The 23493-nt window shown below is 50.5% G+C and overlaps 4 protein-coding genes across 4 annotated transcripts; 3 read left to right on the top strand and 1 right to left on the bottom strand.

Moving 5' to 3' along the window:
• Positions 1-1064: 1064 nt before the first annotated feature.
• Positions 1065-2696, top strand: POX_f08348 (uncharacterized protein; the record flags this gene model as incomplete). The annotated part of the gene is made up of 2 exons (XM_050117124.1): positions 1065-1687; positions 1745-2696. The coding sequence occupies 2 exons, from the start codon at positions 1065-1067 to the stop codon at positions 2694-2696; spliced, it is 1575 nt and encodes a 524-aa protein (XP_049967263.1).
• A 1645-nt stretch (positions 2697-4341) lies between these two features.
• On the top strand, positions 4342-16642 carry POX_f08347 (Polyketide synthase-nonribosomal peptide synthetase; the record flags this gene model as incomplete). Its single annotated transcript, XM_050117123.1, has 7 exons — positions 4342-5311; positions 5366-8453; positions 8507-8727; positions 8781-10995; positions 11054-11745; positions 11808-13661; positions 13719-16642. 7 exons carry the CDS (start codon positions 4342-4344, stop codon positions 16640-16642), a joined length of 11964 nt encoding a protein of 3987 aa, XP_049967262.1.
• A 298-nt stretch (positions 16643-16940) lies between these two features.
• POX_f08346 (putative beta-glucosidase I) lies at positions 16941-19681 on the bottom strand (the record flags this gene model as incomplete). The annotated part of the gene is made up of 2 exons (XM_050117122.1): positions 16941-18786; positions 18882-19681. The coding sequence occupies 2 exons, from the start codon at positions 19679-19681 to the stop codon at positions 16941-16943; spliced, it is 2646 nt and encodes an 881-aa protein (XP_049967261.1).
• A 2401-nt stretch (positions 19682-22082) lies between these two features.
• POX_f08345 (uncharacterized protein) lies at positions 22083-23207 on the top strand (the record flags this gene model as incomplete). The annotated part of the gene is made up of 2 exons (XM_050117121.1): positions 22083-22258; positions 22307-23207. 2 exons carry the CDS (start codon positions 22083-22085, stop codon positions 23205-23207), a joined length of 1077 nt encoding a protein of 358 aa, XP_049967260.1.
• Positions 23208-23493: the final 286 nt, after the last annotated feature.

The raw sequence follows: 23493 nt of genomic DNA, 5'->3' as shown, positions 1-23493 counted from the left end.
GCGGTTCGTCATCAATTTCGTTAGTCACCTGTCTCGAGATTCGTGAATGTAAACATCGATCACTAGTAGCTCTTTATCTCATGACGTTTGAGGTGTGAAATGCCTAGCTCTTTATCAATGTGACCACCACATTGCGTGGGGTAACACTCGTACCTGCCCCCACGGGGGTGGGGGCAGGGCACGGAGGGCAAAGGCATCAGATGCCGACAAAATCCTGTATTTCACGTTCGTGGGTTTGCAAAGCCGACGGTATGCGGGGATGGCGGATATGGGGGTGAATTTCAATTGATAGCTGGAGAGCTAGGGCACCGCAAACGAAACCTTGATCTCCGCAAAATCATTACCCGACCGAGATGAAAAAAGAGATGCCGAGAGCCCAGCCAAGAAGCCGGTAGAGTTGGTCGCTTTCCATGGTCCGAGGGCCACTTCAGTTCGGTCGGGGCCAGAAAGAACAGAACCGAAAAAAACCCGGCTCGTCTGGGACGATTGTGCAAGCAAACCAATCTTCATGCTGCTTGTTCTTGAGCGATTTAATAGATGACTTTCGATTAACAAATGAGCTCCCTTCCACGCCTACCGTGCTGAGCAACGGACGATTCATGACTAGGAATTCTTTGCGGTGCATATTCTTTCCCCAATTGAAGACCGCGGATGAAGTTCGGGCATCCTGATCCGCCAAGCTCCGAGCACCCCAGGCTTGGTCCTCTTCTGTGCAGGTCACCCGGTCTTGATTCGAAAAGTTCCAGCCATCCGGCGGACCGCCCCATCCTGCGACTGGCTTTTTCCAATGGCGCCTTCACCAATGAAATTCTCGGTTTTCCGAGCCACGAAATACAGTTTCAGCCCGACTTTTGCCTTTACGCTCAGGATTAAAGCGGCGACGTGGGGGGTCTAGATGCGGGGAAACAGGACGAAGTCCATTTGGCGAAGGGCGCAATGGCGATCGTGTTGAGATTGTGAAGCCAGCGCGTGGGGGAAATCTGGGGAGGTGGATATAAGACTGGCTTCCCCGGATGGATCTGCCTTTTATCACCAAACCACTCCCTCTCAGCAAACCCGATAGCATGGCTAAACCGATGGTCACTCACGACGAGGGCTCTTTCCCCATGGAGGCCAAGCCAGATCCCAATCTCGAGATCGAGATTCCTCATGTTCCGCTGACGGAGGAGGATAACAAGCGCATCTGCCGCAAGACCGACCGCACAATCCTGGTGGTCTTGATATGGGTCTACTTCTTGCAGATTCTGGACAAGTCAGTGCTTGGATATGGTGCAACCTTTGGCTTGCGGACAGACACGCATCTGACCGGCAATCAATATTCCCTGGTGGGATCTATTGCACCCATTGCCCAGCTGGCCTGGCAGCCCTTTTCATCCTATCTCATTGTGAAAGTGCCTCATAAGATCCTCATGCCTTCCTTGTGTCTGGGATGGGGGATCGCTCAAACATGCATGGCGGCGTGTCGCAACTTCTCGGAATTGATGGCGGCACGGTTCTTCCTGGGATTGTTCGAAGCCGGATGCTTGCCTCTCTTCGGTGTCATGACTAGTCAGTGGTATCGTCGTGCTGAGCAGCCCACCCGCATCGCAGCTTGGTATGGCACCAACGGACTTGCGACTATTGTCGCAGCCGCCCTGTCCTATGGCCTTGCCCACATCAAGTCGGACGTCTTGGAATCATGGCAAATGTAAGCTGGCGTAATCTCGGGCATACTCCACGAATCATTACTCACACGTCAATGCAGTATTTTCCTCTTCGTGGGCCTGGTCACCATTGTTTCCGCCCCGGTCGTCTATTGGCGTCTCGACAACGACGTGTCAACAGCTCGTTTTTTGAACGAGGAAGAGAAGCTGCAGGCCATGGAACGGCTACGAGCCAACCAGACAGGTACTGGTAACACAGAGTTCAAGTTCAGTCACGTGCTAGAAGCGGCCCTGGAGCCCAAGACCTATCTGTGGATTGCAATGGCGATGCTGCTCAACATCGGTGCCAGTGTCACCAACACCTTTGGCCCACTCATCATTGGTGGGCTAGGCTTCGACAAGTATACCACCAGTCTTCTGAACATGCCTTTCGGTGCTGTGCAGCTGGCTGTCATTTTGATCTCCAGTTATCTCGCGCAAACTGCTCGTCTAAAGGGCGCAGTCCTTGCTTTCTTCTTGTTGCCCGTGGTGGCTGGGCTGGCAATTCTCTACGCAGTCCCTCGAAACACCGGCGATCATGGCCCATTACTCGCTGGGTACTATCTGCTTGGCTTCCTCTTCGGCGGCAACCCCTTGGTCGTGACGTGGATTGTCGGAAACACGGCGGGAAGTACAAAGAAGTCTGTGGCCATGAGCCTTTACAATGCTGCCTCGTCAGCTGGTAACATCGTGGGACCACTGCTCTTCGCCTCCAAGGATGCGCCCGCCTATCTTCCAGGACTGCGTGCCTGCCTGGGCATCTTCATCGCCATGATTGCGGTAGTGCTCCTTCAATGGGCCAACCTGTGGTTCCTCAATAAGCAACAGGCCCGCCGTCGTGTTCGCAATGGAAAGAGTGCTCACATTATTGATCATTCGATGCAGTCTCACTTCCATGGCATTCAGGAGACTCATGAAGAGACCGGGTCCGGACAATACGTGGAGCACGCGGGTGCCCATGTGGCTGATGACCTTACTGACCGACAAAATGACGAATTTGTATATATCTATTAACCTTGTTTGACGACGTTCATATGCATGGCGTTGGGTTTTCTTCTTTAATCACAATTCTGCGAACATGATGCCTCACCCCAGAGTTCGGACAAAATATCTCTCTACCTATCTCAATCCAAGTAGCAAAGACCGGCTTGTATGTCGGGACCCTCAGTAAAACCAGAGGTCTATCGAGCAATTCACAATCAGCATATCGCCACGCCTTTTTCTGTATCTAGCCTATTCACCGCTTCATCCAGGCACAGTGAAACTACTTATTTTGAAAAGCGCTAGAAAAATGACTGGGAGCCTTTGAGATGACAGTATTTGGGCGTCATAAGATCGGTGAGCGCAATTCCCACCAGATCGACTAGTCCTGGACCATGAATGTACTTCTTTCCGGCCGCCCGAGACACAATCAAGTGTTCAAGACCGGTTCATATTCCTGAAAACAGTCTGACACATGATTAGATGCAGGATGGCATCAAGGATGCGTGATTTGACATACTGTGAGGCTGACCGTCGCGTGGGCTTGATCAGTCTCGGTTGGAGCAATGAGCCGATCTGTTTGCTATCTCCCATCTCATAGGGCTGTTGGACAACTGCCCGCATGCCTAGTGCAGTACGGCGTGTCCAGCATGGCGTCTAGACGAAAACGGCAAGATCCACTGAAAGTATGGCTGACAAGATCTAGTTTCAAACCAGATCTATGTCAGGTCAGATAACCCCAAAATCAGCGGGGAATTGTCAATGCTCCATCATCTTACCTCGAAACGTGACCCGGTCGAACAGTGGTCCTTGTTATGCGGGTGGCCGCAGATGCTGACCATGAGTTCCGCCTTAGTGCCTGAGGCACCGAACAAGTCAATGGACATCAACCGCCTTCCTTCTAACTCGGCCATTTTCTTTGGCATTGACCCTGGACTTAGCGATGTTTCACAGGATATGATCACGGCTGTATAGCCTCCCAATCTACTTGGACACTACTTAATATAATTCCTGAACCCCTGGGCCGATATACAAGAACATGACAATCCCATGCGTGGCCAAACGCCATGCTGCGTTCGTGTTACACCCTACACGCGTGCATGGCTTGAATCATAACTACTCACTGAGACATAAGTCAATATTACACAGACATGACTTGAAAATTCCATAGTTTTTCGGAGTCGGAGTCGGAGACTGTATCATTTGGGGATATCTGCCATGATTGTCAGATCTCAGGAGCGCGGGCCTTCCCATGCGCCTCGTGGCATTGATTCCAGAGACTCGAGACTGAGACTGCATACGAGCCGGCAACAAGATGCAAATACTCTTGTGAACTGACGCAGGGGAATGGAGAATCCAGGCCAAGAAATTAGGGTCTCGGTGGTGATTTGTCGAATGTCTCGTCCTCATGGCGCAAATAATCACAACGGCACTCTTTTTGTGAGACTTGTACTTATAAGTCCGAGTCGTGGATCAGTCAAGGTTCTTATAAGCGAGAATCAAGCACACTGGCCGTTTCCTTTGGTGGGAAACGATATCCTTGCTTGTTCTGCGCAATATTCCAGTTCCTGGGGCGCGCTCTACTTAAACCGCAAATTCCATACTCTGGCTGCTTCTACCCCGCCTGGAATTCACTTATCGATCGAGTCTTTCTCAGTCTTCACCCCGAGAGCCTTCAATGGATATGCTTGACCAGGCTCCTGCGGAGCCCATTGCGATCGTTGGAAGTGCCTGTCGCTTCCCTGGCGGTGCTACATCCCCTGCGAAGCTTTGGAAGTTGCTCAGAGAACCTCAAGATGTTCTCAGTGAAATTCCTGATAGTCGATTCAACACGAAAACATTCTATCACCCTGATGGTATCCACCATGGCACAACCAATGTGCGTCACTCGTATCTATTGTCCGATGATCATCGGTTGTTCGACGCTCAATTCTTCGGAACGAAACCAATCGAGGCAAATTCTATTGATCCTCAACAGCGCCTGCTGCTAGAGACTGTATATGAGGGTCTCGAGTCCGCAGGTATTCCGATGGAAAAGCTACAAGGCTCGAACACCGGCGTCTACGTCGGATTAATGACGAACGATTATGCCGATATGCTAGGGAGGGATGTTCAAAACTTCCCTACTTACTTTGCGTCTGGAACGGCAAGAAGTATCTTGTCAAACCGCGTGTCGTACTTTTTCGACTGGCATGGTCCTTCTATGACCATTGACACGGCTTGTTCCTCTAGCCTTATCGCTCTCCACCAAGCAGTATTGAGTTTGAGGAACGGGGAGAGCAATGTGGCAGTGGTGGCGGGAACAAATCTTCTTCTCGGGCCCGAGCAATACATCGCAGAAAGCAAATTGAAGATGCTTTCCCCTACCGGTCGCTCGCGGATGTGGGACAAAGACGCAGACGGATATGCCCGAGGTGACGGAATCGCTGCTGTTGTGCTCAAACCTCTCAGCCGTGCGCTTGCGGACGGTGATCGCATCGAATGCCTTGTCCGCGAGACTGGTATCAATCAAGATGGTCGCACGAAAGGAATCACTATGCCCAACCCGGTTGCGCAGGCAAATCTAATCCGTGAGACATATACTCGAGCCGGACTTGACTTGTCACAAGCTTCCGATCGGCCTCAATACTTTGAAGCCCATGGAACTGGTAAGTTGCACAGATGCGTCGAATTCTTATGAACCTAGACTAAAAGTTCGCCAGGAACACCGGCAGGAGACCCCGTCGAAGCTCAGGCGATCAGCACGGCATTCTTTGGTCCAGAGGCAAATTACCACCGGGAAAGTCCCGAGGAGTCGCCCTTGTACGTTGGATCTATCAAGACCGTGATTGGGCACACTGAGGGGACAGCTGGCCTGGCCGCAGTGATGAAGGCGTCTCTTGCTTTACAGCACGGTGTCATCCCTCCTAACCTTCTTCTGAACGAGCTCAACCCAGCAGTAAAACCTTTCTATAACGATCTCGAAATTCTTCAGCAGGCTCAGAAGTGGCCAGAAACAACTAAAGGAGCCCCACGACGTGCGAGTGTCAATAGCTTTGGATTTGGTGGTGCGAATGCTCATGCAATTTTGGAGTCTTTCGACAACCATCGCGTGTTTTCTGACACAAGCGATCTCCAAAGCAGCGGTCTTTTACCGTTCAATTTCTCTGCGAATTCTGAGAAATCTTTGACAGCTACTTTGCAAAGCTTTGCAGCCTATCTCAGAGCAACGCCTGGTGTCGACCTTCGTGACTTGTCCTGGACTTTGAACACCCGCAGGTCAACTCTACCGTTCAGGATATCGCTCACAGGCTCCGATGCAGCTGAGCTTGCAACAAACATTGAAAGGGCCGCCCAGTCATCGTCGGATATCCTACCATCGAGCAAAACAACTTCGGTGAAAGAACCAAAAATATTGGGGATTTTTACTGGACAAGGGGCTCAGTGGGCAAGGATGGGGGCGACATTATTATCAAGCTCGCACATGGCTTCCGCCTGCATTTTCGACCTTGACTTGGCCCTTCAAACTCTTCCCGAACAGGACCGACCAAGCTGGACTCTCCGCGACGAGATCTTGAAGGATTCAAAGTCATCGCGAATTGGAGAGGCTCTGTTCTCCCAGACACTTTGCACTGCTGTTCAGGTAATGCTTGTGCAGCTTTTGTCAGCAGCTGGTATTTCCTTTACAGCCGTGGTTGGTCATTCATCTGGTGAGATTGCCGCAGCATACGCGGCAGGCTATATCTCGGCAAGTGACGCTATCAGAATTGCATATTATCGCGGCTGGTCCTTACAGCACGCCGTTGACGGTCAAGGAGCCAAGGGAGCTATGATGGCTATTGGAACATCATTGGAAGACGCCCAAGAACTTTGCGACATGCCATCTCTAAAGGGTCGTATCTGTGTGGCGGCGGCAAATTCGTCGGCTAGTGTCACACTTTCTGGAGATTCTGACGCCATCGAAGAAGCCAAAGAGATATTCGAGGACGAGAAGAAATTCGCTCGCTTGCTCAAAGTTGATAAGGCCTACCACTCGCACCATATGCTACCTTGTGCTGCGCCTTATATTTCTGCCATGCAGAGATGCGGCCTCAAAATCCAAGCTGGAACGGCGCGAAAGACTGCATGGATATCAAGTGTCTACGTCCAAAACATCGACGATGTCACCGACAATTTGTCGGACATCTATTGGAGCAATAACATGACAAATGCAGTTATGTTCTCTCAGGCTGTGAGTCATGCCATTGCTGCGCATGGGCCTTTCGACATGGGTCTGGAGATCGGTCCTCATCCTGCATTGAAGGGACCGGCACTCCAGACGATCCAGGATATTTCTGGAAGCTCAATCCCTTATAGTGGTCTCCTTTCCCGTGGAAAGTGTGATAGGCGGTCATTTGCAGCTGCTCTTGGTGCTCTCTGGGCCAACCTTGGTGAGCATGCTGTAGACTATGCAGCTTTCGACAAAAGGATACATGGGGACGCTCGCTGGCCCAGGCTATTGAAAGACTTACCATCTTATGCATGGGATCATGATCGCATCTATTGGCACGAGTCCCGAATTTCCAATACCTCACGTGTTGATGGTGGGGAGTTTCATCTTCTCTTGGGCACAAGATGTCCCGACGGCACGAACGAGGAGCTCCGATGGCGGAACTATCTCAACACACGTGAGATTCCATGGCTTACGCACCATCAAGTGCAGGGACAAATCGTGTTTCCTGCTGCCGGTTACGTGTCGGCTTTGACAGAGTGCTTGGTTCAGCAATACGGAATCGACTCTATCCATCTCATTGAGCTTGAGGACTTCATAATCGGACAAGCTTTGGTTTTGGAAGAGAATGTCAGCACTGAAGTTGTCTTTACAATTACCGTGTCTGAGAGTAGTCGCGATTCTCTGAGGGCAGCCTTCAAATGCTATTCAGGGGGTGTCAAAGGATCCTCGTCGCTGTCACTTCACGCTTCTGCCCAAGTTCATGTTTTACTAGGCAAGTCTGACACCGCGGCTCTGCCCTCGAATTCCAACTCCCATTTGTCCTTCCTGCAGGTCGAACAAGATCGATTCTACAATTTTGTTTCTGACCTGGGCTTTGGTTACACGGGGCCCTTCCGTGGCCTCACCGACTTGACTCGAAAAATGGATGAATCGAATGGGATGATTATAGTCCCCAATAATGATGGCCCCGAGAAGCCATTATTGGTACATCCAGCAACACTGGATTGTGCCATACAAGCCATTATGCTGGCTTATTCTTTCCCTGGAGATGGACGCTTACGTTCTCTTTATCTTCCAACGAGAATTGATTGTTTGAGAATCAATCCGACACTGTGCCTGGCTATGGCGGGTCCTGGCTCGCGTGTGCCTTTTTCTGCTTCAGTTGCACACGCCAAATTCGCTGAGCTCTCGGGAGATGTCGACATCTTTTCTTCTGACGGGAATAACACAATAATTCAGCTTCAAGGACTCCACACCACTCCTCTAACACCGCTCTCTGAGTCAACGGATGTTCCGATGTTTACTGAGATGACGTGGGCACCAGAGGATCCTGCATGTTACGGGAAGGAAGATTCGAATACAGCTCAAAGTGAAGATCGCAACCAGGCGCTGGAGCTGGAAAGACTGGCTTTCTACTACCTGAAGCGCCTAGCCAGCTCAATCACGACTGCGCAAAGATCGCAAGTCGCATCCCATCATGCTCACCTCCTATCCTTTGCTGATCATTGTGTCGCTCTCGTCAAATCGGGGCGTCATCCGTTCGCGGAACAAGCTTGGATCAATGACGAAGAGGAGCTCGCACATGATATTCTCAAACAGTCAGTCTGTGCCACTGCTAGTATAGATCCCTGTATTAACTGACAGCTCGCAGATTGGGAAACAACCATGATTCCAAGATACTACAGGTTGTTGGGGAGAGCCTTCCAGCAATTGTCCGCGGCGAAGTCAACATTCTCGACATTTTCATGAAGAACAACACACTCGGTCGCTTCTACGAGGAGACCCTTGGAATCGGGGCGTATTTGGCCGAATTAGGGCGTATTGCTGGTTCAATTGGAAACAAATACCCGCACATCAATGTTCTTGAAATTGGTTCGTCATTCTTGGGGCTACTGACCGGAGTCAAAGTCTGACAATATATGCAGGAGCTGGCGCTGGAGAAGCAACAACAGCCGCCCTTAATGGGCTTGGTACTGCTTTTGCGTCCTATACGTACACTGATTTCATGGAGACTTGGCTAGAACGTGCCCAAGATAAGTTCCAGGCCAGACAGGCCAATATGGCCTTCAAGATTCTTGACATTGAAAAGGATGTTGTAGAACAAGGTTATGGTCAGAACTCATATGACTTGGTCATCGCATCTCTGGCTCTTTACGCGACGTCCAATATTAAGCGCACGATGTCTCACATTCACAGCTTGATCAAACCAGGCGGTTATCTGCTTATACTCGAGCTGATTGACCTAATGATAATGCGGTTCGGTGCAGTACTTGGCGGCTTGCCTGGTTGGTGGCTTGGGCGCAATGAGGGACGGGAGCTGTCGCCTACTATTTCTCTGGATGAGTGGCACAATGTGATGACAAAAACCGGGTTCTCTGGCATTGACCATTCAAAGACCCATGACTCGAGTCGGCTCGTTCCATTTTCCGTCATGTTAACCCAAGCGGTTGATTCGCGTATTAACTTTCTGCGGAACCCTCTCGCCCAGAGTCCCGAGAAAGTTCATGTTGAATCACTGACAATACTTGGTGGCAAAACTCCAGTCTCCTCGAAAATGATTCAATATCTTAAAACCTCCGTCGGGGACCACTTCGAACAAATTAAGTGCTACAGCGAGCTTGCTGAGATCAACGCCGAAGAGATTCCTTTCATGGGGACGGTGCTGAGCTTTACAGAGCTTGACACGCAAGTCTTCCTCAATCTGACTTCTCGGGCCTTGCAGGGCTTCCAGGAACTTTTCAGGAAAAGCAAAAATGTACTTTGGGTTGTGCACGGAGCTCAAGGTGCGAACCCAGGGGGTAACCTTTTCAGAGGGATTCAACGAACGCTTGCCATGGAAATGCGTCATTTAAGAATCCAATCTTTGAACTTCGGCTCTTTAGACGAGGTTGACAATGCTTTGATCGCGAAACAACTTCTGCAATTGACGGCTACGGGTCTCTGGGAGGGGGATGATCGACTTCACGATCTCCTCTGGTGCACAGAGCCTGAGCTATCCTTTCAGAACGGAGCAATGCTCATACCGAGAATCAAAATGAACCGATGTCGGAATGATCGATACAATTCTGCGAAACGCCTCATTCTAAAAGAACTTGATCGTGAATCTGTGTCGGTTGCAATCTCAAGGGCCAGAGATTACGAGCTTTCTGCGACAGAAATTATCAAGACTTCTGGGCATTGTGATTTGACTAAAATCCAGGTCACGCACTCGCTACTCCGCTCTGTCAGAGTCGACAACGACAGCTTTCTTTTTGTCGTAGCAGGCAAAGAGTGTGAGAATGATACATATGTCGTATCTCTGGCAAAGGAGATAAAATCGCACATCATTGTGCCTTCTAAGTGGATCCTTGCTAGAGCAGCACCAGAGAGAGATGCAAGGCAGTCATTGCTTTCCACCTACGTGAGCCTTTTTACTCGTTCTGTCCTTCATGGTATGGTACCTGGATCAGTACTGGTGGTTCTAGAACCCGATTTCTCGATAGCAACAGCTATGATTCATCAAACCCGTCGTGTGGGCATTCAGCTCGTACTCGTCACCTCAAAGGACCGCAACTGCTCTCTTCCTTGGGTTTATGTTCATCATCGCGCAACTCGACGTGAACTATACAACAAAATCCCAGGGTCTGTCACCAGAGTGTTTAACGCCGGTGCTGATGACCTTCTGGCAAAGACTATCACTCAGATTCTCAACACATCATGCCCGCTTATAGCAGAGAATGACCTCACACGTCAAGACTCCCATCTCTCGTCTCGACTGGACTCAAACCTGTTCACGCTTGAAATGCTAAAGACGGACTTGAAATTTGATCTTGATCAAGCCCTATCGAACCCAAGAAGGATTCCAGATATCACTTTACGTGGTCTGATAGAAGCCCAGGATTTGACGGAGCAACACATCGTCATCTGGGACACCACCCTTCTCCCGATTCAAGTCAAACCCGCAACCAAGACTGTCAGGTTCCCTGGCAATAAGACATACTGGCTTGTTGGCTTGACTAGTGGCCTTGGCTTGTCTCTTTGTGAGTGGATGGCTTTTCAAGGTGCAAAATACATTGCACTCTCGAGTCGGAACCCCCAGGTAGAAGGCTCGTGGATACAGAAAATGGCCGCCGTTGGCTGTACTGTGAGAGTTTTCGCAAAGTATGGCTCTCGCTGCTTTTGATCAAACATAGCTGTCGATACTCACACATCATCATAGTGATATTACCGATCGTGAATCCATCGAAAACACCCACGGTCAGATTGTTCAGAGCATGCCACCAATTGGCGGTGTAGCGCAGGGTGCCATGGTTCTACAGGACACAATGTTCCTTGATCTCAATCTCGACCGTTTCAATTCTGTTCTACGGCCGAAGGTTCAGGGAAGCATTCTGCTTGATGAGCTCTTCTCTGATGATTCTTTGGATTTCATGATCTTTTTCTCGTCAATGGCCGCAGTTACAGGTAATCCTGGCCAAGCTCCCTATAACGCTGCTAATATGTTCATGGCCAGTTTGGCTGCACAGCGTCAACAGCGTGGCCTAGCTGCTCATGCCATCAATATTGGAGCCATTGTTGGTAACGGATACGTGACTAGGGAGCTTAACATGTCGCAGCAGAACTATCTTTACAAAGTGGGCCATACATGGATGTCAGAACAAGACTTCCGAGAGATATTCGCCGAGGGTATTTTGTCGTGTTTACAGCGTGATCATGCGGCCGACATTTGCAGTGGCCTTAGAATCGACGACGATGAAAGCAAAGATTGGGTCACTAATCCGATTTTCCAGCATCTCGTGGTCAAGTCTAATGCGATAATTGAGAATGACAAGAAAGGAAAGACGTCTGTCATGATAAAAGCCAGATTGCTTGAAGCAACTACCAGGGCTGACGTGATGGAAGCTCTGCAAGGTATGTTGGTACAGTCCGCCAAACACTGCAGTGGATTCCGGACCGCTAACCGAGACAAAAAGATGGGTTCACCGTGAAGCTGCAATCCGCTCTTCAACTTGATCCGACTAAACCGATTCTCGACATGAGCCCCGACGAGCTGGGTGTTGACTCACTCAATGCTGTCGACTTCCGCTCCTATTTCCTGAAGGAGCTGAGGGTTGACGTTCCAGTCCTGAAAATCTTCAACGCTGGATCAATTCATGAACTGCTCAAATTTGTTTCGAGCTGCATTCCATCGTCGCTGATTCCGAACATCAAGCAATCCGATGAAGAGCATTCTAAAGATCCACAGCTTCCCATGCCAGCAGTTTCTGCTGATTCCCTGGAGAAAGAAGTTCCCTCTTTGCCAGTGCTGAACGAAGAGGATGCCGATGAAGCAAAGTTATTCCAACTAAACTACTATCCACCTCAAAACCAAGCGGGCAGTGTTTTGTCAATTTTCGTCAAAGCCGATGACTCAAGCTCAGATCAGGATGGAGACAGCTCTTCGCAGACATCAGTTGACAACGATTCGCAAAGCGATGACAAAACAGCAATCGAGCGTATTGCTCCGATGTCATTTGGACAATCGCGCTTCTGGTTTCTAAGATCTCTTGTGCCAGATGAGACAGCTTTTAACGTCACGCCCACATTTGAGCTGCGTGGGGAATTAGACATTGCACGATTTTCGCAAGCTGTCGAAGATGTTTGCCAGCATCACGAAGCTCTTCGTACATTCTTCTTTACTGACGCAGCCAAGAAGCACATGCAAGGAGTTCTTAGACGAACGCAGGTCTGCCTTGAGCATGTTCATATCCAAAGTCAAATGGACGTTGATTCTGCCGCTGAAAGAATGAAAGGGCATATCTTTGATATATCCGATGGTGACGTGATGCGTATTCAACTCCTCACCATTGCGCCCGACCATCACTGGTTACTTTTTGGCTTTCACCACATCAACATGGATGGCGTCAGCTTCGAAATTCTTTGGACACAGTTCGAGGCTGCCTATCAGGGTACTTCGATTGCAAGGAACGCAATCCAGTATCCTGATTTTGCTATACGCCAGATTCAAGAATATGAAGAAGGCGTTTGGTCAGATGACTTGGAGTATTGGCGCAGCGAATTCACCACCATTCCACAGCCAATTCCACTACTCCCCTTTTCTCGTCAGCCAACGCGTCCCTCAATATCGGGATACTCTACAATTCGCGCCCAGCTTCGCATTGGTGTGGATCTCTCACGACAAATCGAGACCTGTTGTAGGTTGTTCAAAGTCACGCCGTTCCATTTCCACCTTGTCATGTGGCAGATTCTTCTTCAGCGTCACCTCAATATGGAGAACATCTGCATTGGTCTTGCTGATAGCAATCGTACCGACTTCGATATCCTGGAAAGTGTTGGCATGTTTCTCAATCTTCTTCCTTTGCGTCTTTCCTCGCACTCGTCGCAATCATTTGGTGAAGCTCTTAAGGCTGTGAAAAATGCTTCACAGAATGCCTTATCGCACTCCAAGGTTCCATTTGATGTGATCCTATCTGAACTCAACGTCCCTCGATCCGCTTCCCACAGCCCAATGTTTCAAGTTCTCTACAACTACCGCCCTCGTGTAGAGGAATCCCGGTTTTTCTGCGGTTGCCAGGCAGCCGGCTCATTGCTGACTACGGGAGAAACTTCGAATGATCTGCAACTTGACGTGGTAAATCTTGGGGATGGTGACACAATGATTCACATACTCGCGCAAAAAGATCTCTACGAGCTTGAGCACGCTCAAATCCTCCTTCGTAGCTACGAACATCTGATTCATGTGTTCATCCGCAATCCAGCTACCAAGGTATCTTGGCCTCCGCTTTTCTCCGAGACCGATATGAATCAAGGTATTGTGGTTGGAAAAGGTATGCCCCTCCAAGCACGAATCAGCTCTTTGATTATCCCAATCTGACAATATTTAGGACCTGAGAAGCCGACTGAATGGCCATTTACGGTGTTGCATCGCATTGAAGAGATGGCCGATATCTATCCCGAGCAAATCGCCTTGAAGGAGATGAATGGCAATAAGCTCACTTATAAACGGCTGACAGAGGTGGCTGCCGGTATAGCCAATGAACTCCTAGCCAAAGACATTCAAGTCGGAGATCGTGTGGGTGTCCTGCAATCTCCGGGGGTGAAATTGATTTGCTCAGTGCTCGCCATCTGGCGGGTTGGCGCTACCTACGTTCCCTTAGACCGAAAGGCCGGGATTGAAAGGTTGTCGGTGATGGTCGCTGAGTCTGAACCAAAGCTCATTCTTCTGGATTCCACTACTTTGACAGAATCAGAACTGCTCATCTGCTCCGCTCAAGCTGTCAACGTGGACAATGCTGATGCAGTCTCGGACAGACTGCCATCAATTTCAGCAGAGAGCAGTCAAATTGCAGTTATCGTCTTTACGAGTGGTTCAACCGGTACACCAAAGGGCATCCGCCTTACGCACTCAGCTCATGTCAATCAGATAGAAGGATCGACCCGAGTTTGCAATCTCGCAACAGCGAAAGAGACTGTGCTTCATCAGTCATCGTACGCATGGGACATGTCGATATACCAAATACTAACAGGTTTGTGCAATGCTGCTACGCTCGTGATTGCACCATTGGCCGCGCGCGGAGATCCAGTCGCGATCACAGAAATAATTGCTGCTGAAAATGTGACCGTAACTCTCGCCACACCTACAGAGTATCTCGCGTGGTTCCGACACGGGAGAGAAGCTTTGAAGCGCTCCAATATGAAGATTTTACTCTCTGGTGGAGAACCATTGACTGCGCGTCTTCTAGACGAGTTCAAGTCTGTTTGTCAACCAACGGCAAGACTGATCAACGCTTACGGCCCGGCGGAAGTCACACTCGCTTGCAGCGTGGAAGAGGTTCCTCGTGCGCAACTCGACTCGCACTTACTCGAGTCTGCTTCTGGAATTCTAACACTCCAGAATTATTCCGTTTACATTGTTGATGAGAAGATGCAGCCCTTGCCAATTGGCCTGCCAGGAGAAGTTGTCGTTGGAGGAGCAGGCGTTGCGGAGGGATATCTTGATACAAGTCTCGACAGCGACACTTTCTTACAAGACCGGTTTGCAACTTCGTTCTTCAAAAGTCAAGGATGGACCAGGGCTTATAGGACGGGAGACCGAGGTAGACTTACTCATGACGGACGACTTATTATACTGGGCCGCATCAAAGGAGACAACCAACTGAAGATTGGGGGAATTCGCATCAACGTTGAGGAGATTGAATCAGCCATCATTCGCAGCTCAGGGGGTAGGATATTGCAAGCTGTGGTGTCCCCCAGGACGAGTGAAAGCGACGGAAATCGGTTCCTCGTTGCTTTTGTTGTTCTATCCGACGCCGAGGCTGCCAGCGCCTCTTCGCAATTCCTGCAAGAACTCAAAGCCGACCTTCCATTACCACACTTTATGCGACCAGCCATATTTGTCCCTTTGCCTTCTTTGCCGCAAAATCTGTCTGGAAAGGTCGATCGCCTCGCCTTGAACCAAGTTCCCATCTCGCAGCTTGTTGATGAGGCCAGCAGTAACGTTGGTCTAACTGCGATGGAGCAAGAGCTGCGAAGTCTATGGCAAGAGGCCATCCCTCATGACATTGCAAGGTTGCATGCCATCGACTCAGGCTCCGACTTTTTCCACGTGGGTGGCAGTTCGCTTACTCTAGTTGATCTTCAGGCCCTGATTAAAGATCGACTGGGGGTCTCGGTGCCATTGCAAGAACTATTCGCAGCCAGCACCCTGCGTGAAATGGTCACACGGATCGAAAATGTCTCTCACATCAAGGATCACTCGTCAATCGACTGGAAGACCGAAATTGAAGATCTTCTCGCTGGGCTGTCACCGAGTCAGGAGACCAACACAGCCGACGGACCTCTCGGCGTTAGCACCGTTGTCCTCACTGGATCGACCGGATTCATCGGAAAAGAAATCCTCCGTCAGCTCATGAAAGACGACGAAATTCATAAAATTTACTGTCTAGCTGTGAGAAAGCCGCTCGCCAAACTACCTGCACTCTTTGCGCATCCCAAGATTCATGTGTACCATGGTGACCTTGGGTCCCCAAGCCTGGGACTATCAGAGAAGGACGCAGATTCGATCTTCCAGACCACCGACATCGTGATTCACAACGGTGCAGACGTCTCATTCATGAAAACATACCAATCACTCAAATTGACAAACGTGCATTCGACCGCAGAGCTCGTCAAACTCTCCCTACCGCGCCGCATCCCTTTCCACTTCATTTCATCCGCGAGTGTGACTCGATTTTCCAGCATGGCTTCGTTTGGCGAATACTCCGTGGCAGCTTTCCCGCCTCCTTCAATTCCTCGAGATGGCTATGCCACGGCAAAGTGGGTCTGTGAAGTATACCTCGAGCGTGTAAATGAATCCCACAAACTCCCTGTCTGGATCCACCGTCCATCGAGCGTGATGGGTTCCGATGCCCCCGAGCTAGACCTCATGAGCAATGTCCTACACTACTGCAAGGCAACTCAAAAGATTCCGGCTTCTCAAGCATGGAATGGCGTCTTCGATTTCATCCCTGTCGAGAAGGCTGCGGCGCAGATCATCCGCACAGTTCACGAGTCCACTGATCAGTCTGGGATTGAAACACCCCATTTTGTCTACGAGTCTGGTGAAGTTCAGGTTGGTCGGGATGAGGTTCAAGCCATGATGGAAACAGGGTCTGGGCAGAAGTTTGAAACAGTTCCGATGGTGGATTGGATCAATGCTGCTGAAACGGCAGGTATGAGTCCACTCTTGGGAGTATATCTGCGGCAGGCTGCGGATGGGCAGATTTTGCTTCCGCGACTGGTCAAGACCTCAGCTTCTGCGGCTGTTTGATTGTTGGGTAGAATTTCTCTTTGGGATTGGTTATTTGGGTACATCTACATTAGTTGGTCATAGATAGCAAAAATGTATGATGGTCGGATGAAGACAGATCGTGTGGGTACGATCATCCATGTCTTCCAACTATGGTAGGATTGCCGCGAAGGATTACTCTTCACTGCGATCCAGTTGCTTTAAGATGCGGCACAGGAATAAATCTGGTGTCATAAATATTCATTTCATCTAAATCATTTGGTAATCTCGCGATGGAAATGTCGCCTTAACAAAAGTCGTAAAGTTTATTCGCAGCCATCTACAGGCCCAGCCAGAATCTCGTCTTGCTGACCTCGAATTCACCCTTCAGCTCCTCTGGCCCAGTTCCAGTGATAGAGACCTGGTAAGTGCCCTTCTCGGAGATCCATTGGCCTCGCTGTTCATCCCACCAGCTGGTCGCAAGCTTCTTCTCCACCGCCAATTCGACAGTCTTGGCCTCACCAGGCTGAAGGAAGACCTTCTTGAAAGCCTTTAGCTCACGCACAGGGCGGCTAACCTCAGTCTTCGGCGGTACAACCCACAGCTGCACGATTTCCGCACCGGCGACGGATCCGGTGTTGGTGACGGTGACTGTAGCGGTGATTGGCTCTCCCGACTCGGCGTACTTGGCTTGCTCGGGGACCGTGCTGATCTTGAGGTCGGAACGGGTGAAGGTGGTATAAGATAAACCGTGGCCAAAGGCGAAAGCTGGGGCTACGTCGGACTTTTCGAAATAGCGGTATCCGACGTAGATATCCTCGCCATACAAGGTGCGGCCGCGTTCCGAACGGAAGTTGAGGTATGAAGGGTTATCTTGCAGACGGCGAGGGAATGTAAGAGGCAGTTTGCCGGAAGGATTCACGTCACCATAGAGAACATCAGCGATGCCGTTACCGCATTCGTTACCACCGAACCAGGCATGAACAAGAGCACGGGCGTCTTTCGCCCAAGGCATCGTGATAGGAGTGCCGGACTGAATTACGACAACGGCATTGGGGTTGACTTCGAGCACTCGGCTGATCAGCTCGTCGCTGCCGGGAGGAAGGTCCATGTGGTCGCGGTCATAACCCTCAGTCTCCCACTCACTGGTCAAACCAGCAAAGATGACGACTTGACTGGCTTCCTTGGCCTGTTCGACGGCGCTGGAGATCAATTCGTCCTGGCCAACACGGCGGCTGGCACCAAACCGGAAACCACCACCTCCAAATGCGACAATACCGTGGGTGTCGAGGTCAGAAGTCGGAGCGCTGCCAAATTCGAAGACAACCTTGTACTTTTGACCCGCCTTCAGCTCTTTAGTGCCCTGCTCTTCGATGGTTGCGGTACCAAAGAAGGCGGAGCCCTGCTTTTGATTCTTGGTATTGTCCACCACAACCTCTCCATCGACCAAAAGACGACCGGTGCCAACAACCGTAACACCAAAGTCGTAGAGACCATCCTCTTCGGGAGTGAAGTAGCCCTCCATGTCGACATAGAAGGTCAGGGACTCGAGCTTGGGGTTCACATAGTCCGCCAAGAAGCCTGAAGAGCTGACCAGGTGGATCTCGTCGACTGCAGTGCGTTGTTGACCGGCAGTTGGGGGCTCGTTATAGACCTTGAACATGAATCCAGTCTTGCCATCCTCGGTCTTCATAAGCGGGCCAAGAAGAGGCAAATCTTTGTGTGAGTATACACCCTGTGAGTATTTGACCTCTCCAGAGCTCTTCGCGGCAACTCCCTCGAAGGGGCTGACCGTGTAGTATGGAGCCAGAGAGGCAGAACCGCCACCACAGTAAGAAGCAATCTTCGCGTTCGGGCCAATGACGAGGATCGATCCGTCCTTCTTCAAAGGCAGAATATTATCCTCATTCTTGAGCAGTACGACCGACTCGGCGGCAGCGCGTCGCATCAGGGCCTGGTCCTCGGGGCGGTTCAAGGCCTTCTCCTCGGCTCCCTCGGGGATGCCCAGGGGGTCGACCCAGTTGACCAAGTTGAGCACGTTGCGCACACGCTCATCCAGCTTGAACTCTGCGACCTTGTTCGAGGTCACTGCGTGGGAGAGAGCCTCGCCTCGCCAACGGGTCTTGCCAGGCATCTCCAGGTCGAGACCAGCCTCGATGGCCTCGGAGACGGAATACGTTCCGAACCTTGGGAGGTCTTAGTATACGTTGTTTTTTCGTTTTTTCTTTTTGCTGAGAGCAATAAGGAAAATTGAAGAGTTGGCGGTTTCTTTCGCACTTACCAGTCACTCATAATAAGGCCTTCCCATTTCCACTCCTTTCGAAGAATGTCGTCAATGATTGCCTTGTTCTCGCTAACATGGGTGCCATTGATCTTGTTGTAGGCTGTCATCACGCAGGCCGACCGGCAGATGCGCATGGCCAACTGGAAAGGCATTAGGTAGATCTCACGCAACGCCCGGTCTGTGAGAATGGCGTTCACAGCCAACCGCTCGTGCTCCTGGTCATTACAGACAAAGTGCTTCAACGTTGCGGCCACGCCCTTCTCTTGCATGCCCTTGACCATGTAACCAGCCAGTGTCCCGGACAGCACACCATCTTCAGAAAAGGACTCGAAGCCACGGCCTCCCAGAGGGGAGCGCTGAGTGTTGATGGTTGGGCCCAAAATGACGTGTGTTCCCTTTGCAATCGCCTCTTCGCCCATCAAGGTACCGATCTCCGCGAGAAGGTCGGCATCCCACGTGGCACCGAGAGCCGTTGCGCAGGGAAAACACGCTGCTGGGACGCCATTGAAGAAGCGGGTGCCGCGAACTCCGTTGGGGCCGTCGGATGTGCGCAAGGAAGGGATGTTCAGGCGAGGGACAGGTTGTGTGTGCCAGAAATCGCGTCCTGTGGAGGGGGAGAGATCAGCCAAATTGGGAAATGAAATGGGGTCAAATGAGGGGGAGCGCTGGAATGCGGCACGGGATCGGAGGTTGCTTCTGAGAGGCGTGGCACAAGGAATGTACTCACCAGATGTGAGCGCAATCTTCTCGCCCAAGGTGAGCTCTTCAATGGTCTTTTCCACGTCGATTGGAGCCATTTTGTCGAGTGTTGTGTTGTGGAGGAGGGATTTAGGAGGAGGATTGGAAATAGGTCGGTTACGACACTCCAAGCTCACGTTGGCAATGACTTGGGCCGAGGGATTTGATGGCCGTTCTTGTGAAATTGGAATGGGTTTAAACAAGACAACAAAATCACCTCACGGAAATAACTCTATCTTGTTTCCTCAATCTGCTGGATTGGCTCTCTCGGTGGTCCCCTTGCGAGAGATTACAGATGCAGTTTCTTCTCATAAGACAGGCGAGGTATGGTGATACTTATAGCCTGTTTAGCCGCCACGTACTCTCGCCGGTCCATGTTGTCCTGATCAGTCTGAGCCTGCTCCCCCACTTTCAAACTAAAATCGTGCAACACTGGAGAATTGACGATGGAGCATTGAGTGAATCGGATTGGCGAAGGACAAGAGTGGACTCAATCACCTCAGAGCTCGGCTTCCACCTGCTCCGTTGCTTATTCGGGTACCTGAACTCGACACGGAGAGGTGTCCGTTTTGGTCGCCCGAGGTTTTACCGGCCGCGGGACATTTCTCGAAAACGACTCGGCGTCAGCAACTATTTGGCTATGTTGCAGCCAGTCCTGACTCCGAGACCACTTCAATGGCAGTGGCACAAAAATCTGATGATTAAGCTTCAAATTCGTTATCTGTACTCTCTGGGATGCGCAAGTGTACAGTTCATTACTGCATAATCCTTCCGGCCTTCTGGTCTGACGTATTCAGCTCACGGTCCTCCAAGTGATCCATCTGTTCATCGTTCACGAGTCAGGTGCGGGGAACGAGGTGTGACTTGAGAGTGGGGGTAATCGGTCCGATAAGCCGTGCGGCATCTATCAGTCCACGAACCGGAAGATTATTCGATCAGAGTATGGTTGCGAAAGCCCACGCTTGCATCGATCCAGGTGAATAGCTACGTACGACAAGGCCTCCATCCTACACCTGAGCGAGCAGCGCTGTCAAGCTGTCAAAAATGGCAGAGTGAATGCGGGCGTCAACTCTATTTCCATTATCCGCCCCCAGCTCTGCCTACAGCGGCCAAATGTCAACGCTGCTGGGATTATTGGTGCCAGGGAATTGTAGTCCGTCATGGCACTAATGGGTTGATGTCTATAGACTTCACTTCCAGAAGTTTTCGGCGTGTTTCATGATCAGCAGGTGAAGACAAATTGATCTTCAATGGCACGGATGTCTGTCCGTTGCCCTCCAACATCCTCTTTGAGTTCACTTGTCAATGATGACCAAGAAGGTACATATCTACACCTGACCCGCCCATGATGGAGGAGGTCCACCTACCTACTACCTAGAAACTTAGGTACATCTCTTAGTATTGGTGCGACCAATTAGGAGTATTTATGTTCGTTTCATTCCTTGATCTGGAGGGGCCCGACACCTACCCATCAGCAGGCTCCCCCCGAGCATTCACCTAATACCAGCACGAAATTAAATACGGTAGTCTCGTCTACACAATTTGAATTGTCAGGTCGAAACCTCCTCGTGGGTTTTGCTCGCTATTACATGGGCCGGATCTCATAGCCATGGGCGTTTATCGAACAGCCAAGTGCCAGGTGCGGAAGTCGCTGATGCATATATATTTCTCGGGTAGATCATCAGGCTATTGTCGACATTAATAGCTAGGTAAGCGGGTACCCAGGTAGGTATTTAGCCGGATAGGTGGGACGGATCCGTCATGGATGTTCTAAGCTGTCGGACTGAAGTATCATCGGAAACAATTGTCGGCAGCCGTAGATGTCTGTGTCACAAATACTAGGTATACTAGTTTCGCAGAATGATTTTGCTGTTGAAGACCGTGGACCCTTGCGAAAGCTCAACTGTAACTGACTCGATTTAAACGCGACTCGGAATTTGGGGTGTTCACCACGATCGGTTGAGATAATGATAGAAAAACTCCACTTATGGCCCATAAGAGTGACTCTCCAAATGATCGGGGTCAATGCTTCAAGAACAGCAAAGGTTGAGCATGGATGGTGCAGGACTAGAGAATGTTAACCCCACTCGATGAAGCGACTGGTCGGTGCTATCTGCATCGAGCGCGCCACGCGTAGACGCCACCGGCAATGGATTCTCATGTTCATAATCAGCATCAATACGTGCCAGAAGCGGAGCTCATGTCAGCGTCAGCGGACTTTGACTGGAAGAATGGCAAAATGTTTGCATTTGGTTCCTACACAGTCAACAAGAATCGACCGAATAAGTATGTCCGTTGAGTAAATACTACATGCCGACCTACGTCATGTGCCTGGTAGTACTAGCAGAACCCGGAGATCGGATAAACCTAGTTTCCGACATCCGAATTTCCTTATCGACTGACATACCAGCCGGGGGAGGTTGAAGGATAAACACCAGTCATAACTGATCTGCACACATCATGGCTTCTCGACGCCTATCAGGGTTGCAATCCCTTTTCAGGGGTAGAAGTCATCTTTTGCGATCACAGCAGCGTCGCTGGGCTCAGGTTCACGACGTGCGTTTCCTGGCTTCTCACCATGATCCCAATCACATCATCGACAAGTATCGCAACAAGTTGGATCAAAAAGCCAAGCAGTAAGTCAAGCTCGTCACCTTAGTCAGAACATTGCACTATTTATGTAGATACATCGCTCATCGTGGAAATAGAGAAGGACTTGAGTCTATTGAAGCCTTGAAGGAAGCATACAGCGAGAAGATTCAGGATCTTCGTCGTCAAGCAGCTACGGTGGCCACCCCAGAACCCGATGCGCCGACTTCCAGTGTCAAGTCAGCATCTACTCAATTGAACACACCTCCAGCTTTCCATCCACCACCTCCTCCAAACAAGCCATCAGCGACCGAACAGGCTGCTCGGGAAGCCTCGGGCAGCGCGAGCCCTATCAAGCCACTGAGCACATACATTGACGTGGAGAAGATTCGTGATTTGCCTCCGAAGGAGATTGAAGCTCTGTGGCGTCTTCGATTCGCAAACAGCTCTACCTCCATCTGTGCTGCAATTCCCCTCGACACATATTTGCGCATTGCCGAAGCGGCCCGTCAAAACCCCCAGTTCATTCTTCCTCTCCCCCGCCAGACCGCCGAGCAAGATATGCAGACTCCCGATGGCGCCCCCGCACAGACTGCCGCTGAGATTCATTTCCTGCAGTGGGCATTCCACCCACCTGCGGAGGACTTTGTCACCACCAACAAGAACACGGTCAACAATCACACATCGACCGTCATTTTCACCAACCTCGGTGCCTTCAAGTTGCATGGATCCTTTGCGCAGCCGCACACCACGGTCACGCACCATTTGGACCTGGCTGATGACAAGGGGCTGGTCCTCATGCATGGTCAGGTGATGCCGGATCGGGGTGTTTCGACCACCGAGGCTACGTGGCTGGTCAGTTCCGTGCAGCGTTTCTACGACTTTGGCGGTCAGGCCAGCGGCCGCAAGGGAGAGCTGGTGCGAATGTTCACGCGGGGTGATGTGGAGAACTTTAAGGTGGAGGAGCTGATGGAGGAGACGGAGAAGATTCACTGAAGCATGTCTGTGTCATGGACATGGCTTGAAAAAAAATATTGAACGCACCGCCGTGCTGTGACATATGAAACTCAGCAACTCCGGCGCTGTCCACTTGTATTATAGAACTAAAATTCGTGTCGCGTCGGAGATATGTAATGCCAATTTGTTGATGCATATTTGTGTTCGAGAATACTTGGTGACGGGAGTGATGATAGCGATGATGAACCTTGTGAAGCTAAGAGTTTATCTATGTACCTGCCAGTCGTAGAAATTGGTACAGATCATATAGAAAGAAACGATCTGC

The sequence above is a fragment of the Penicillium oxalicum genome, chromosome VI (assembly GCF_001723175.1).
Source record: "Penicillium oxalicum strain HP7-1 chromosome VI, whole genome shotgun sequence".
NCBI classification, from domain to species: domain Eukaryota; kingdom Fungi; phylum Ascomycota; class Eurotiomycetes; order Eurotiales; family Aspergillaceae; genus Penicillium; species Penicillium oxalicum.
This window is presented reverse-complemented; position numbering and strand designations above follow the sequence as displayed.